Genomic DNA, 16519 nt, shown 5'->3' on the forward strand with positions numbered 1-16519 from the left:
ACGTGAGCTGGCGCGGGTACGACGCGTACCCCAGGTACCTGTACGTCGCCCGACCGTCCGCTGACGCCGCGAGGCTGACGCGCTTACGTTGGAACAGGGAAAAAGACCATCCTACCCTTTTTTGTGAAAGAGTATCATTCAATCTAAACCGTTGTTGTGTTCGAGGATTGTACTGAAGAAGAAGTCTATTTTGTTTTGAATGCATTTAAATGTTTATTGATAATATTTCATGTATACATATATTCATAATTCTTATTATATTGTTTATTTTAAGGGTTTGAATTTTGATTTCGCTCCGGGTCCCAAAATCGTAGGACCGCCCCTGATGGGGAGAGCATTTTATGGTGGTAGCTGGTACGGAATAAATTGTTGTGGAAGAATCACGTGGGGCACTCGTTGGATAGCGAGGTCAACATAAGCGGTTGGTCGAAATTGCAGTGCTAGTCACCCGCATAAGGAAAAATGCAGTGATAGAAACCTATTCCATCATTGTTGTTTCATTTTGTGGAGATTAGTAGAGAGTGGAGACACAGTGCACAAAACGTGATCGCCACCAACCGAACCATCCCCGAGACTCCGAGAACCATCGGAAGCCTGTCAGATCCGGGATCATCGTCCCTCAAGTCTGCGAGGCCACCAACCAGGTTGCTCTAGTCTGGTCCGGTCTGCATATACCATGCAAGTTGGGTTTTGCAGCTCATTTTTGTTTCTATTTTTTAACATGATATAATTGAAGTCGTTCATATACATGAATATACATTGATCTTTATAAACGTATATACGTATATCCTATTTCTATGAACATTTTCAAAAGACTGAGCCGAAACATCATATAAAGATTGACGAAGTCGTTACAGACGTCTTTCGACAGAAATGTCTTCTTTTAATAAATGCACATCGTTAAAAGACCTAAAATAAATTGAAAAATGCGGGCATAAATATCAAGTGTATGACTTGAACTCTAATGAACAGGGAATATCATTATTCTCCTAACCAATCAACCATAGTTTGGTTTCACCAACCTTTTTTTATAAAGAATTTCACATTTTAACCTCTAGATATGCATTTGTGACACTAATTACTCCGTTGAATAAAAATTTGTCTAGAATAGCTCTTTTGAAAGCTTTGGATTCTTGTTTCTGATGCGTGTCCATTAGGAAAGATATGAGGTGACATCTGAGGTCCAAAAATATTCGGAAGAGGAGAGGAAATGGAATAGATAAATAAGAAAAGTCTGGACATGATCGTCATTGATGTCCTCTAATTTTCATACTTTTTTTACGAACCATTAACGCAACATGCCGATACTATTTAATGTAAATAAACAAAATGCAAAATCAGGATAAAAGCGTAAAAATCAGAAAATTCTGATATTTCGATAGAAGTTTCACTAAATCGGGTAATGCGTGTCACAAATGTATAACTGCAGGATAAAAGATGGAATTCACTCTTTCTTCACAGAAATAAACCCGACGAATGATTTACACGGTACGTTGGGCTGCCCTGTCCGCACTTGCTTGAAAGTGAGATCTGAACGTTGACTTGCCGCTGGACGGTGTGAACGTTACTGGCCTCCACGCGAAGGTGTTCCACCCATGCGATCGGTCCGGACTCGTTCTGGTCTGGGCTGGGCGTACTCTTGTCCTTGCAGTAGCGTTTCTTCTCGAGACAGTAACTACAGCGCACACAGACAGCACCGTCGCCATCCAGGCGGAGGATCGCACGACAACTACCCCGGCGTGCCGACTCGCTCGCACGATGACGCCTCATGATTGCCCTGGACGCGACGAAAAGAAAGAGAATCGCGGTCCCTCCAGCGTGACCACGCATCAGCACGGAGAGAGAGCATTCACACATTCCCAGCTGTTGGATCACTCTCTCTCTCGCCTGCAGATCCTGTACCGCATGGCACCACGTGGTGCGCGTGTGGTCCTGCTTGGGTCCAGAGCCACTCGTGAGCAGATGCGGATTAGGATTAGCACCGCCCAGTCACCACCACGCCCTCATGTCCATATGTTCCAACCACCGCGTCTCTAGTCCTGACGTGCATGGTTACCATCCCCTGACGCTCCAATTGAGACGGGTAAGATTATACAACAGCTTCCCTCAACAACGACAAAAAAGATTATACAACAGCTTAACTGCTGATGTTTTGTTAATTTTCAAATAAGAAGAAAAAACGGCAACTCACAAGTATAGGAGTAAATAAAGAGCGCAGACCAACGATCGAGACTCAAAATGTCATCTTTATTACACACCGACACAGGTAATACTCTGGAATCGTTGTGATCTGGAACACTTGAGGACTGTAATGAAAAAATTGCTTCATTGAGTTCAAGTCCTAGGAATTAGTGCCATTACAACAACTGAAACTTTCTGGTGCTACTTACACCTGGATCAGGCTCATGCTGAGCTGGAGCAAATTTGTAGCTCAGCATTACATTGTCGGAAATTTTCGGAATCGCCGGTAATACCAGCTACTGGCAAAACTTGGAACTTTGTCGTTTGACTTGATATTTTGCTATTTGTACAGGGTCACTGAGGCTGTATAAATAGGCTCTAGGCGAAAAATGGGGGCTGACTTCCTATCGCTAAATAGGCGGCCTATTGATTTTACAAACAACACTGTTGGGAAGTTGCTACTAGAACATGTCAGTTGCCGAACCCAAACGGCGATTTTGTCCTGCTGCCATCTTCCCCATACTGTTCGTTCCATTTCCTTAACTCGTTCATACTTGTCGCGTTATAAGAAACAGACGGGCTTACCTGCATATGGAATAGCCAATGTAAGAGTAATGCGAAACACAAAACTTGCTAATTTTAGGAAAATTGATGAGCCGACGGTACCTTGGCTTTTGCCTGTATAAAATCATCCAATACAAGGGGTCTTAAGTGAGTGCTGTTGCTACTTGCACGTCCCTACAGAAGACAGTAAACATGCAAGGAATTAAGAGATGCACACAAGTTTTGATGATTGTGAACATGTTTACATCGCGACCACAGTTAAAAGGTCAGCAAAACTACCTTCTTTTCTTCTTCTAGAAGTTCCTGAACTGGCCTGTATGCTGAAGCTATGCATAGGTTCTGCACATTAAACATTTGAATGATTGCACACAAACAAGAACAAAAACAGCACGGTTTCACTTTCATTCAACTACAGGGAAGAAGGTAACGAATGCTCTTGTTTAATACCTTCAGATCACTTCCTGAATAACCTTCTGTCGCATTAGCAAGTTCATCGAATTTAAAATCAGATTCTATGTTTTCTTTAGCAAGTAAAATCTTGAGAATTTTATTTCGGTTTTCTGCATCTGGAAGGCCAACATATATCCTGTACATGATGAAACAGGTGAACACCTTGCTATATCAGTATAGCTTGAATGAAAGCAAAGAGCACAAGCGCGTATATTACCGTCTAGGTAAACGCCGTATAACAGCATCGTCTAAATCAAATGGACGATTCGTAGCACCAAGAATAAGGATACGTTGGTTCTCTTTGGACCTTAGACCATCCCAAGCTGCCATAAATTCATTCCGCATCTTCCTTGTTGCTTCATGCTCAAGTGCACCCCCTCTGGCGCCAAGTAAGCTGTCAACCTGTCATATCAGATGAAATTGCATCATACCAAGAGATTGCTCATAACCAAGGTAATGGTAACCATTTTCCTATTGAAGTGAACATACCTCGTCTACAAATATGATGACAGGGGCTAGACGGCTAGCAAAAGAGAAAAGGGCCTTCGTCAACTTCTCAGCATCTCCGAACCACTGTAAGAAGAAATAAGAGCAGTGAGATTTTTGCTGAGAAATAAGCTTGTAGCTGTATGGGATAGTGCAGGTGTATGATCCCATCTTCCAAGAGATCATACAAATCCTTTGTTTGTTCACTGTTGCAAGAGCATAGAAGGTCCAAATATCAAAATTTAGCACCTTCTGGAACAGAACAAAACATTATCATGAGTTCCATTACATCCACCTATCATGAAATTATTCATATCATACATCCAACCAAACACAAGGATGTGCTCTCATCCTGCATCATCGGCTCATCGCATGTTCCAAACACACAGTACAAAGTGAACATAATAGTGTGAACCCTTCAGCATGGTCCAGATTCACAAACAGAAACTTCATGCACTTGATGACCCATCAAATCAGTAGGTTCCCTCATTTCATGTAAGAGAACATGCAACTTTTCAACAAGCAGTACAAAAGAAATACCTCAGCCAGTTAAGTAACATAGTTTACAAGAAAAGTTAACCAGATAAGTGTGTTTTCAATTATTGTCCTTCAAATCTCTCTACAAATTCCTCCCATGTCAAGTTCGGTCTACCGCGACCTCTTCTGACATTATCAGCACGCTTTAGCCATCTGCTATGCACTGGAGCTTCTAGAGGCCTGTGCTGAATATGCCCAAACCATCTCAGACGATGTTGGACAAGCTTCTCATCTGTAGTCAGGTCTTATCTATATACAAAAAAAATTGCTGTCATGGTTCATACCCAGTTTTCCACTCCCATTCGTGTTTTTCGCGTCGATTCAGCTGGTGAGTACATCTCCCATGCGCTGCAAGGGTTCCTTGCTAAGCAAGGTACTCTTCCTCAATTCTCTTGCCCTGGTGCTCAACTCAGAATGGTGTGGCTGAGTGCAAGCATCGTCACCTTCTTGAGACAGGGTGTGCCATAATGATCGTGGCCTCTCTTCCGCCTCACTTCTGAGCTGAGGCCGTTACCACTTCCACGTATCTCATCAACATTCAGCCATCTGCTGCTCTACATGGTGGTATTCCTCTCGAGTGTCTTTTCTGGTCGTTCTCCTGATTATTCGGCACTTCATTTGTTTGGTTGCGTTTGGTGTGTTTTGCTTGCCCCTCGTGAATGCACCAAACTGACCGCTCAGTCTGTTGAGTGTATCTTTCTCAGATATAGTGATGAGCACAAGGGCTATCGGTGTTGGGATCCTATTGGTCGTCGGATGCGTATTTCCTGGGATGTGACCTTTGATGAGTCTCGTCCTTTCTACCCGCGTCCATCCTCCTCGGCCTTTTCCGTGGAGGACATCTTTTTTCTTACATTTCCGGATACACCTCCCCCTGTGCCCAGTATTCCTACTCCTCGTCCTGCCGTTGTTGATCTGACACCGCCCTCTCCTACGGTTTCTTCTCCTCCCTAATCCCATGACTCTCCACCTTCATCACCGATATCTTCCCCTTCTCCACCTTCATCACCGATACATTCCCCGTCTCCACCTTCATCACCAATACATTCCCCGTCTCCACCTCCAATGATTCCACCTCTTCCCTCTTTCCTTTTCATTATACTCGTCGTTCACGTATTGTGGATGTGTCTACTGATTTGCCCTCTGCTTCTGGTGTATCGTCCTCCTATGGCAGAGGAGCTTGCTGCCCTTGAGCGCACCGGCAGGTGGGATATGGTTTTCTCTTCCTCCCGGTGTTCATTCCATCACTTGTAAGTGGGTTTGTAAGATCAAGACTCGCTCTGATGGTTCTCTTGAGCGTTATGAAGCTCGTCTTGTGGCTCGTGACTTTCAACGGGAGCATGGTCATGATTACGACGAGACTTTTGCTCATGTGGCCCATATGACCACTGTCCGCACACTCCTTGTCGTGGCCTCTGTTCGCCATTGGTCTGTGTCTCAGCTTGATGTGAAGAATGCCTTTCTAAATGGTGAGTTGCGTGAGGAGGTTTATATGCAACCACCACCTGGGTATTCTGTTCCTGATGGCATGGTTTGTCGTCTTCGTAGCTCTCTCTATGGCCTTAAGCAAGCCTCCCGTGCCTGGTTTGAGCGCTTCGTCTAGTGCTCATGATCCAACGTTGTTTGTCCACCTTTCTGATCGTGGTAGGACTCTTCTTCTTCTATATGTTGATGACATGATCATCACTGGCGACGATTCTGAGTATATTGCTTTTGTTAAGGCCCGTCTTAGTGAGCAGTTCCTTATGTCTGATCTTGGTCCTCTTCGTTACTTTCTTGGGATTGAGGTTTCCTTCATCTCTGGTGGCATTTTTATTTCCCAAGAAAAGTATATCCAGAATCTTCTTGCTCGTGCGGCTCTTAGTGATGGACGCACCGTTGAGACTCCTATGGAGCTCAATGTTCACCTTCGCGCTTCTGATGGTGAGCCCTTGTCAGATCCGACACGTTATCTTCATCTTGTTGGGAGTCTTGTTTATCTTGTTGTCACTCGTCCAGATATCTCATTCCATGTCCATATTCTGAGTCAGTTTGTTTCTGCTCCCACTTCGGTTCACTATAGTCATCTTCTTCGTGTTCTATGATATCTTCGTGGCACGATCTCTCATCGTCTCTTTTTCCCCGTTCCAGCTCCTTACAACTCCAGGCCTATTTGAATGCTATATGGGCTGGTGATCCTTCAGATCGCCGCCCACTTTCTGCCTACTGTGTTTTTCTTGGTGGTTCTCTCATTGCCTGGAAGACGAGGAAACAGACTGCACTTCCTGGTTCGAGTATAGAGGCCAAGTTGCGAGCTATGGCACTTCTGACAGCAGAGGTGACTTGGTTACGATGGTTACTGAAGGATTTTGATGTTTCTGTTACTACACCTACCACCCTCTTGTCAGACAGTAAGTACGGATGCAATCGGTATTGCGCGGGACCCCGTGAAGCATGAGCTTACCAAGCATATTGGTGTTGATGTTTTTTTGTGTGCGCTGTTGTGCAGGATCATGTTATTGCTCTTCAGTATGTGCCTTCCGAGTTACAGCTAGCAGACTCCTTTACGAAGGCCCAGATTAGAGCGCAACATGGTTTTCATCTCCCCAAACTCAGTGTTGTGAATCCACCATGAGTTTGAAGGGGGCGTTAGAGTTATATTGATGTTGGCCTTTGGCCTTTTGTATTCTAGAGGCTGTTTGGATTGCAGCCCTCGGCTGCCCATCCAAAAAATTGGTCGTTTACCAGATTTGCCTTTGCGTTTGGATGGCTGCCAACATTTTGGTGCGCCCAACCCATCCCAGGCTGGAGCAGTTCATTTGACGCCAAATCGTTGGCAAACCAGGTGCGCCCAGATCTTGCACCAACTATTTGGCTCACCCAGGATTGGCACGGCTGACACAGGCGTAAACCAAACAGCCCCCTAGCCTTTTTTCGAGAAAACGCAAAGGACCTTTGCGTTTCATTATATTGGAAAGATAGAGTTTGTAACAGTCCTCCTAGGAGGCAGGATACAAGCATTCTAATGCTACTTAGTGTACATCCCGTGTCTGCGGTAGGATGACCCGAAGCCCTTTAGCACCAGCCCTTGCCCATAAGGTAGCCTCCTCTTTGATTTTCGACAGTAGTGCAGCAATTGAGGGCTGTGCCCTGTCGAAAACACAATCGTTGCGGTGCTTCCATACCATCCAGGGTAGGAGCAGGGTGATGGATGCCAGCCCTTTTCTCTGTGGGTGGGGGGCGTTTTGTCGCGCGCGGTTCCACCAGTCCAGCAGCGAGTCCTCCTGGTTGGGGCACCCTACTGGCATTCGAAACCACGCGAGGATCTCGTGCCAAATCTGTTGGTGCCATCCTCTTGTACATGTTTATATGTTGGCTTTGGCCTCCTAATAATATCAAGTTGTTGTTTCTCTAACAAGATGTTTGTAGTTTCCACTAACATGTAATACACATTATCTCTTAAGATCTTTCCTGCAATAAAAATATATAAGCAAGTCAATCAAATTACCTTTGATGTCAATGTAGAACCGGTTATGCTGATAAAATTTGCCCCGGCTTCAGTCGCGAGTGCCTTTGCCAGGAGTGTTTTTCCTGTGCCAGGAGGACCAAAAAGCAAAACACCTTTGCAGGGCTGAAAAGGGTCCGGGTATATAGAAGTCATAAGAGAAATTCAGCTAAGCTCAATCAAGTATCAAAATTTCCAATATGACGAATATGAAAGGCTACAGCTATTGATACACGCAAATTCTTAATGGTTCAGTGAACTGAACTCGAATAGTATGGTATGAGCCTACAGATGTATTCAACCAGGTAAACCACCACCGGAGTTTGGCGGATTTAACATTTAAGAGATCGATAATAGATTCAATGTTTTAGCTGGGTAAACTAAAAGGATATGAACCAATAGATGTGCACAGCCAGATAAACCTTGTTTACACTTGTTAGTTATACTGATACTTGTTTAATACACGGTATGAAACAGATGCTTCAAAGCAGATGGAAATAGTTCATAATAGTTCCGTAGCCTCGTTTTTCTCTACTAGGCTAACTGTCGGAAAATATTAGTTCAATAACGTCTACATCCACATCATATGATCACTAACTACAGATGAAGACATTTAAAATTAACTCAAGTAAGAAATGAGATAATTATATTCTGCAGTAAGTTAGTGCCCACCTTGATTTTTACAATATTAAACCAGTATATCTATATTCTGCAAGAAGTCATTGCCAACCTTGATTTTTACAATATTAAGCAACTCCTGTCTAGAAGACAGCATTGACTTAAATGCAACATAGGTCCCAAAGCATGCCGACAAAAAAGTGATGTGGTCATATTAAGTCTAGCATGAAAGAAAGGTGTACCCTTAATAAATTGCCGTGAGAAAAAAGCTCTGGTCTCCTCATTGGAAGAGCAACGAGCTCATCCAGTGTCCTCTTGACGTCCTCAAGCGCGCCAATATCATCGAATTTCACTCCAATTTCATCAGGAGGTACGACAGAAGATATGAAATTGCGTTCGTACTCATCTTTCGCCAAATTCTGTAGATAGGAAACTTATGAGTTTGGATAGGCATATAGGAACAGCAGCTAGTGGCTACGGTTGCAGTAGAAGAAAAGAAAGGTGAGGAAGCTAACTAAGCTAGCAAAATACCTTGAGATTTAGAGAAAGATTCTTAGATTTAGTAACCTGTTCCTTCAGCCTCTCGATGGCTAAATCAAGACTTCAGAAAATTGCAAACAATAGTAAAATGCCAGAAAAAAATAAATCAATCAAATACACAATTACGCTATTGCGGTTCAAAATGAAGTTAAGTACCTCTCACGTGGAATGGTTAATCTGTCACCCTCGATAGAGGGAAGAACTGTTGATGACAGATAATGACTTCTGGCCCATCCAATAACTTTCGCCGCTTCTGCAATGTGCAATACACTCATTGAGTACTCATCTTACCTCACCTCCACCTTAGAACTGGTGATGGAAATTTATTCCCATCGAGTAGTGAAGGAACAAATAAGATCAAATTTAGTATTCATAGCCCATCAAAAGAGTCTGTTAATCTACTTTCCCTTTCAACTGAAGTCCAGCATAGAAATCAATTCAAAAGGACAAGATGTTCCCACCTGTAACCAGCCAACTACAGCTAGTTATTAGAAATCGCAATCTAGCCTATCAAAGAAAACAAATTATCTGGTTTACCTCCATGGATTCATCATTCAATCAATCATTAAACTATTAGTACATGTAGAAACATTATATTTCCGACAAACAGACTTCGCTACAAGGTTTCTATGGTACTAGGATAGTAAGACTGGTAACCAACCGGAGGCCAGATACTTATAACTAGGTGAAACCAGGATTGATTTTGAAGAAACTAGGTGGGCGGATGGCACTGGCAGTTGCACTTCATTGGCAACAATAATAGTTTACATGAACAGACGTACAACTATTCCCAACAGACAAAGCCAACAGAGTGACAAATGGTTGATAATAATCTAAACAAATTTTTCAAAAGAAAGGACTAAACGTGTATGTAAGACACCAGCATATAAGATGGTGTCTGGTATCAACTACATGAAAAATTGAAGATACTACCTCCTGGAGAATCCTAGTTAAGAATGACCTGCTTTTACATTCCCATAGGCTCAAAATGGAGCCTAAACTGCCGTTGAAGGCTAAGATTTGCTCCCTAACACGATTCTGTTGTATGTACGTTTACTATGCTTTGGATCTGTTGTAAATACCCCTGTATAAATTTTTCGAACATCAATAAAATTTTACTGTCAGGGACTCCCCTACTGTTTTTGATCAAACAAATTGCACCAAAATACAGGATGCCTGAGCTGAAGCATGTTAACATACATACTTTGCTTTGACAAAACAACACCGTCAGACTTCACATGCATAAGCTCCACGCATGATAGTTCATTCTCTTCAAGAACCTGCATTGATTAATCACGATTTACAGGAAGTACATACGGAAAAAAAAATCCAGGAGCATTTCCTCCAAGAAAATATTTGCAGGAAATTAAATGGCCACACAAGCACTGTAACCAGACCTTGTGTAATTCAATAAGGTTATGCCTTGAAATAATAATTTTCCTATCCTCCTCAATCTGGTTATTGAAAACTCTCAGTTGCTCACCTTCCTGTAATAAAACAAACAAAAGACAAGAGTCAGGAGTTTTCCCTCACTTGATGAATGTTCTAGGCACAGCAGGTCATGGATTTAACCAAAAACACCGTGATGGCATAATCACATATTTATGAAGGACCTGCTCATTTATTCGTTTTGCATCGGATAACTTCATATTTGATTTTGATTAGCAAAAGAATCTTACCTCTGGAAGGGGAACAACAAAACTGTTTGTGAAGATCTTTGATATACCACTGGATACTGAATCATCATTTTGTCTTTTTAGCCAACGCTTCAGGGATGATGGCTGGATAGACATTTTAGATAATTATGTACCAATTTTAAAATATGAGATGGCAACATTACATATATACATAAGTGGTTTTGGACAGTATAAAGCAAAAGAAAAATTAGGCTATTGATAAAACTTATGCCCATTCTCTATTGAGTTTTTATAATTATGCTTATACAGCACGTTATGCTTCATAAGGAGCTAGCTAGTAGTTTTGGTTCTAGTAGCACAATTATAGTTACCTGTGTTCTCTACACATGCTCAGATGCTCTACAGAACGCAAAATGTTTCTCGTCGGTCAGCAACTAAAGAAGTTATTTTGTGATTGCACCACATAAAAAAGGCCAATATTTGGTGTGCAATTGTAATTTTAGTCAAAACAAACATGTTTTCAACAGCAAATTGTGTAGTGCAATGCAGAAACTAAAGAAATAACATTATGAGCTTGTGTCTTCTAATATAAGAGCAGACCGCACAAGAAAATACAAAGCTGACGTAGGGAAGTAGTTATTTTCTGATTACAAAAAATATATTCCAGAAAATAAGCGTGTGCACAGTATATTTAATCGAATATCGATAATTACCACTGAAGACAGGCGAGTGAGATTCTGAAACATCAGTGTCGGCTGTAGATGTCCAAAACAAAAATAAGCAAAAAAAAAAGAACTAAGAAAATGTTTGATCAGTTAAAGTTAAACACATATAATTCTAAAGCTTACAGGTTCCTTGTCCTTGTCCTTGTCCTTGGATACTGCTGCCAGCATGTTCTGCCCACATATCATTACTACTGGTCCAGTGAGTTGGTCGAACATTTCGTCTACCTTTTGGATAAACTCCCTGTGATCTGATTTTGAAACTGCTCTAGATAACCACTGGGAACTGTCTGGAAAGTAGACAATGACTGGCTCTAGAGATGGAAGAACCTATTCAAGAATCATAAGCAAGCAAATGAGCAGGTAAATTTATCAAATGAGACCAAGAAATGAACAAATATTCTGAAGTCGAAGAAAATCTTTTCACAAATCACCTCACAAAGTGCTTCAATAGCGATATGCCAATCTTCTGATTCAATATCATGGTCATGCGCAATATCTTGAGCTAAATTAAGAGGAAACCAGATGAAGGTGCCTGAAATAATCATATCACACTGTCGATCAAACAGAGTAGGGGTATACCATCAACCCAGTAAATAGATGGTTTTGCATTTTCCTCCTTGCTATTTTCGCCACCATCATGCAGCTTCTCTGCAGGAGGGTCAAATATGACAGCTACTTGATCCCCATTGATCTCATATACTTCTCCACGCTGCCCATTTGACAGAGTCCTGCAACACGTATAGTTAGAAACAGTCTTTTATCATAATAAACGAGAATGTGTACAGGCAAAACAGCAAGAGAAAACACACTACATTTGTTTATATTTTAGGATACATGGTAAGCAATGCCAACGGTAAATAACCCTACTCTAGACAAATATGACAGTAAATACAGAAAGAGTGCCAATTCGACTAAGTCACTACAAAGACATACTTTTCTTGATGCATTTAACATGAATATATTACAATAATATAATAAAACAAAAAAGAAAATCCAAAACATGAAATCAGATTACAATGTTGCCTTGGGGCTCAGAACTACCAAGTAACAAAATCATTTTACCATGTTCCACGCGATAAAGATAGACCCACCCACCTGCCACTAATAAATGTATACGCATTTCTCGAGCCATCTTGAGTAGGTAATTTCCCCAAAATGATCCTGTGTATATATGGTACATATCAGTGTTAACGTGATGAAGCTCGATTCAGAAGGGAACCACCATAAAAATTAGTAGGTGGTGTAACTTCCAGTATGCAGTACAAATAACAGACAGCATGCGCTCCTGAAACCAGGACAAGTGTATTTTTCCAATTTGACCAATACGATGGACAATAATACTGTTATGCAAGCATATGTGTAGACTGCCAACCCTTAAAACAAATCCACCCACTAACAGAAGACCAATCCTGAACTAATCCATCATGTGCTTGTGTACACCTCACGTGGAGACATGCGGAACACGAGTAGATGCACGTGTGTGCACCCCCCACCGTGTCAGCACAAAAACAAGCACACAACTATGCGCGGCCACACACATCAACCTTATCATGAAAAGCAAATCGAGAGGAATAGAGTCAATATCCTGCAATCACCTCTGATCTGCTTCAACAACTGCAGAGGAACCAACATACTTGACTTTATCTCCTGAAAACAAGTATTGGAAAGGAACAACATTAAACTTAAACTTCCGCGTAAAAAAATCATAGTTAGTACAATGTAGCATATATTTCTAATTTGGCTTCAGAGTGTTTTCTTCTAAAAAGTAGATTGAACTCCAGAGTTGGTGATGTTTCATTCAGTGGAGCCAATAGAGACCCGGCTCAAATGTGCACCAGGTAAACGGAAATGACAAATGACGACGCAGATACGCATAACAAGAACTTGCTTCAAGAGTGTAAGCAAGATGTTTGGTCATAGATCATCAGATAGTAAGACGGTATACACATTCCTAAGTAGTCCAGTAAATTTGGCTTTAACAGTAATTCGGAATAAAATGCTTTAACTGGGTTTAGTGTCAGAGTAATAAAAAAAATGTCACACATATTTACATGTACCTGGCAAAATTTCTATGGTCCCTGAGGGTAGTTCGGGACAAAAAAATAATTTGAGGTGGCAGGATACCAGAAAAAAGATAATGAATTCATGACGAAGTGAAATATCAGATTACCCCTTTGGAAAGGCCTTTTATCTTCCTCTGGCGACTTGTCTGTTTCTGGGGATTCTGATGATGTACCTTCTTCTTCACCAACTACTCTCTAGAAGCACAACCAAATGAAAAGCAATATCAACTACATACACATGTAAAACTAACAAGGCAGTATTGAAGGTACATACTAGAAAGTAGAACTAATGGCTTATCCTAGCTTGATGTTTTCTCAAAGAAAAAGAAGACAATTAAAAAAGAAACAGCAGAAATGCTAGCGCGCAGAACTTGATTTCTACTAGGTTAACAATGTTTACTTCTACAGGAATTAGACATACCGTCTCGAAATTCAATATATTAATTGGGAGTGACTCTTAATAGTAAACACTTGAGAAGGTACAGCCATCAGTTTGCAGTCAAATATTTATAGCATTTTTTGGTTGCTGTAATCATTTTATTTATAATAAGTTCAAGTAGTGATCCAAAATCAACAGCATATTTTTGAAACATTCTTGAAGTATAATTTCCCATCGACTACAAATGGTGTTACAGTTAAATGAAGATTGTTTATTGTTAGATGTTCCCTGCTTTGCAGACATTAAAAGGAACAAGATCTGAACAAGAATTACACTTAAATGAAGATTGATTATTGTCAGATGTTCCCTGCTTTGCGGGCATTAAAAGGAACAAGATACAAAGTGATCTTCTGAACAAGAATTATGAAACCTTCATGGTAGCACAAGACCAAAATACGAGCAAGCATTTATCTATTGGTACGGTCAAACATCAGAATGTAATATATCACCTTTGCAAATTCCTCAATAGTACACGGGGCCAGCTTCTTGAGATCATCCACGGACTTTTTGAGTTCTTCCACGGATTTTAGAGCATCCTCGTCATCACTTTCACCTGATTTGGCTTCATTGCTGCTTGTCCAATCTTCATCGCCTTCATCTTCCATCTCAGACTCTGAACCTTCATCTTCTGACTCACCATGCTCATCTTCTTCCTCGCTTTCTGAATAATCTTCCCCAAAATCCTAACAAGTTAGGATTTATTAGGTTTGCAGCTACCCCTTTACATTTTGTACGCAAGGGTTTTCAGTATCTTACATATGGAGCTAGAATACTGCTGTCCAGGACCAGTAGCGGCACCCGCAACTCATGTGCAAGAGCTCTTACCAATCTCTCTCTGTAGAGTTCGGTTCCTACATCAAACAAATCTCAGAATCCAGCATTGACATCACTAAGCATCCTCCTCTTTACCGGATAATACCTGGCAAGCTCTGGAGCAATATCCTCCCTCCAGAGGATGGTAGCCGAGAGCCATATTCTGACGTGATGCCCTTGTGCCGTAAGTGGGATGACGTGCACTCTCTCAGCATCTGCCTTGCATTCTCACTTGCAAAACAAAGCAAATTAACATAGTGTTAGCTCACTCATTTTAGCTTTGTTCAAACAAAACATCGAACAGATGGTGTGCGCATCTCACTTGACGTAGTAGGGGAAATTCTGCCATGTGAGGTTTCCCTTCTCCCACGGCACGACGCGGCGCAGGAACTCGATGCGGAATCTCTCCCGCCTGGTGAGGAACGGCGACTCCCGCCTCTTGCAATCGCTGAGGAATCTCTCGCCGCTCAGCCACTCCTGCTGGTCCCTCTCTCCGAGGCGCGCGTGCTCCTGCTCGCTGCACCGTCCGCTGCTCCCTGCCGCCGCCTCCGCTGCCCCGGCGCCCCTCGCCTCCGCTCTGCCTACGCCGCCCTTGGAACCGTAGAACCGGCACAGCCGCCGCCCCGCATCGCACGGCCTCGGCGCGCCGACTGCGCTGAACCTCCGGACGAGGCAACCGCCGCCACTCGTGGAGATTCCTAGGGAGCTGCACTTGCACCAGAGCGGCGGGTGCTGGAGGAGGCAGCGCAACCGCATCGCATGGTGCATCTCGGGCAGCTTCCGAAGCAAATGGCGGGAGGAATTGGCGGTCTAGGAGGCGTTAGGTCGCGGAGTTGGGCGGCGGCGGCGGCGGCGGCGGCGACGAGGACGGGATGGTCCTATGGGAAGATTGGCAACCGGACCCGTGTGCGGGTAGCGGAGACGGTGGCGCGTGACCGGCCGCGACGGAGGGGAGGGAGACGGAGATACCACGGCAACCGGTTCGGCTAATCCGCTTCTCACGCCTTACCGCTCTTGCTTGTGAAGATGGGAGCCTTTGGGCTGGGCTCCATCCGTGATGGGCTTATACTGGTAACAGCTGAACCCTGATTTCTTTTTTCTTTTTTGAAAGAAAGGGGTTTCCCCCTGCCCCATTATTTTATTTGAAGCACAGCACAGCAAAACAACACCGCATCTAAAGGATACGTCCTCCAAGCCTGAAAATCATCCTCCTATCACCTTTTATCTAAAAAGGAGACAAGTACTCATCACCCAGCTACACCTATAAGCCATCGAACAACTCTTATATATTACAACCAAAAGATAAGAGAAGAACTAGTTCCGATCCCTATTCCAGGCGATCCTCAGAAGCTCTCCCCGACGCCTGTCCAGCACAGCGATGAAATTCTTCAGGATAACCAGTTGAGCAGCGTCGCAGAGAGCCGACCATTGTTGCAAAATCCCTCTTAACTTGACAAGGACGCAGCCCAGTCCTCTCCAAGTGCGCCCCTGGAAGCAAAATTCATTTCTTAATGTCCAAACACTCCACAAGGAGGCAACAATAATCATATTGAGCAATTTTTCCTTCTTATTCAGTTTTCAAAGGGAAGCTACATCATGAAAACAAAGCATCCTATTGCGCTGAAAAAAATCAGAGATAGTTGTCCAAATAACACCCACATTAACGCACTCAAAGAAAAGGTGTTGTATGGACTCTGGTTCATTGCAAAACAAACATGTCAAATCATCAAGATGTTTCCTTTTAGCCACATTGTCTCTGGTTAATATTTTATTATATAGACATAGCCAAAGGAAGACATGAATATTTTGAGGGCACATAGTTTTCCACGAGCTATCTCCAAAAGGAGAAACCACACCACCAAAGTTTATAAACCTGTAGAAAGAACGTACAGAGTAGATCCCATTGGATTCCAGCTCCCAGATTGGTGTATCATGTACATCAGTTATGCAAAAGCTTTTAATAAAGTCAATGAGATTATTCC

General features: G+C 42.6%; 1 protein-coding gene across 3 annotated transcripts; it reads right to left on the reverse strand.

The window, feature by feature from the left end:
- Positions 1-2228: 2228 nt before the first annotated feature.
- LOC123401436 lies at positions 2229-15554 on the reverse strand. 3 transcript variants are annotated; one of them, XM_045095250.1, is made up of 24 exons: positions 14860-15554; positions 14644-14768; positions 14481-14575; positions 14174-14407; positions 13393-13480; positions 12818-12869; positions 12318-12383; positions 11802-11950; positions 11654-11724; positions 11346-11549; positions 11211-11252; positions 10540-10641; positions 10258-10347; positions 10065-10140; positions 9017-9113; positions 8852-8921; positions 8563-8739; positions 7706-7828; positions 3685-3768; positions 3413-3597; positions 3193-3331; positions 3025-3084; positions 2848-2919; positions 2229-2766 (listed from the first exon to the last, which is right to left on the reverse strand). In XM_045095250.1, the coding sequence occupies exons 1-24, from the start codon at positions 15303-15305 to the stop codon at positions 2653-2655; spliced, it is 2961 nt and encodes a 986-aa protein (XP_044951185.1). In that variant the 5' UTR covers positions 15306-15554; the 3' UTR covers positions 2229-2652. The 3 variants fall into 3 exon arrangements, with proteins under 3 accessions (XP_044951185.1, XP_044951187.1, XP_044951186.1); XM_045095252.1 differs by lacking the exon at positions 12318-12383; XM_045095251.1 differs by lacking the exon at positions 11211-11252.
- Between the last annotated feature and the right edge of the window lie 965 nt (positions 15555-16519).

Source organism: Hordeum vulgare, chromosome 6H (genome assembly GCF_904849725.1).
Source record: "Hordeum vulgare subsp. vulgare chromosome 6H, MorexV3_pseudomolecules_assembly, whole genome shotgun sequence".
Taxonomy (NCBI): domain Eukaryota; kingdom Viridiplantae; phylum Streptophyta; class Magnoliopsida; order Poales; family Poaceae; genus Hordeum; species Hordeum vulgare.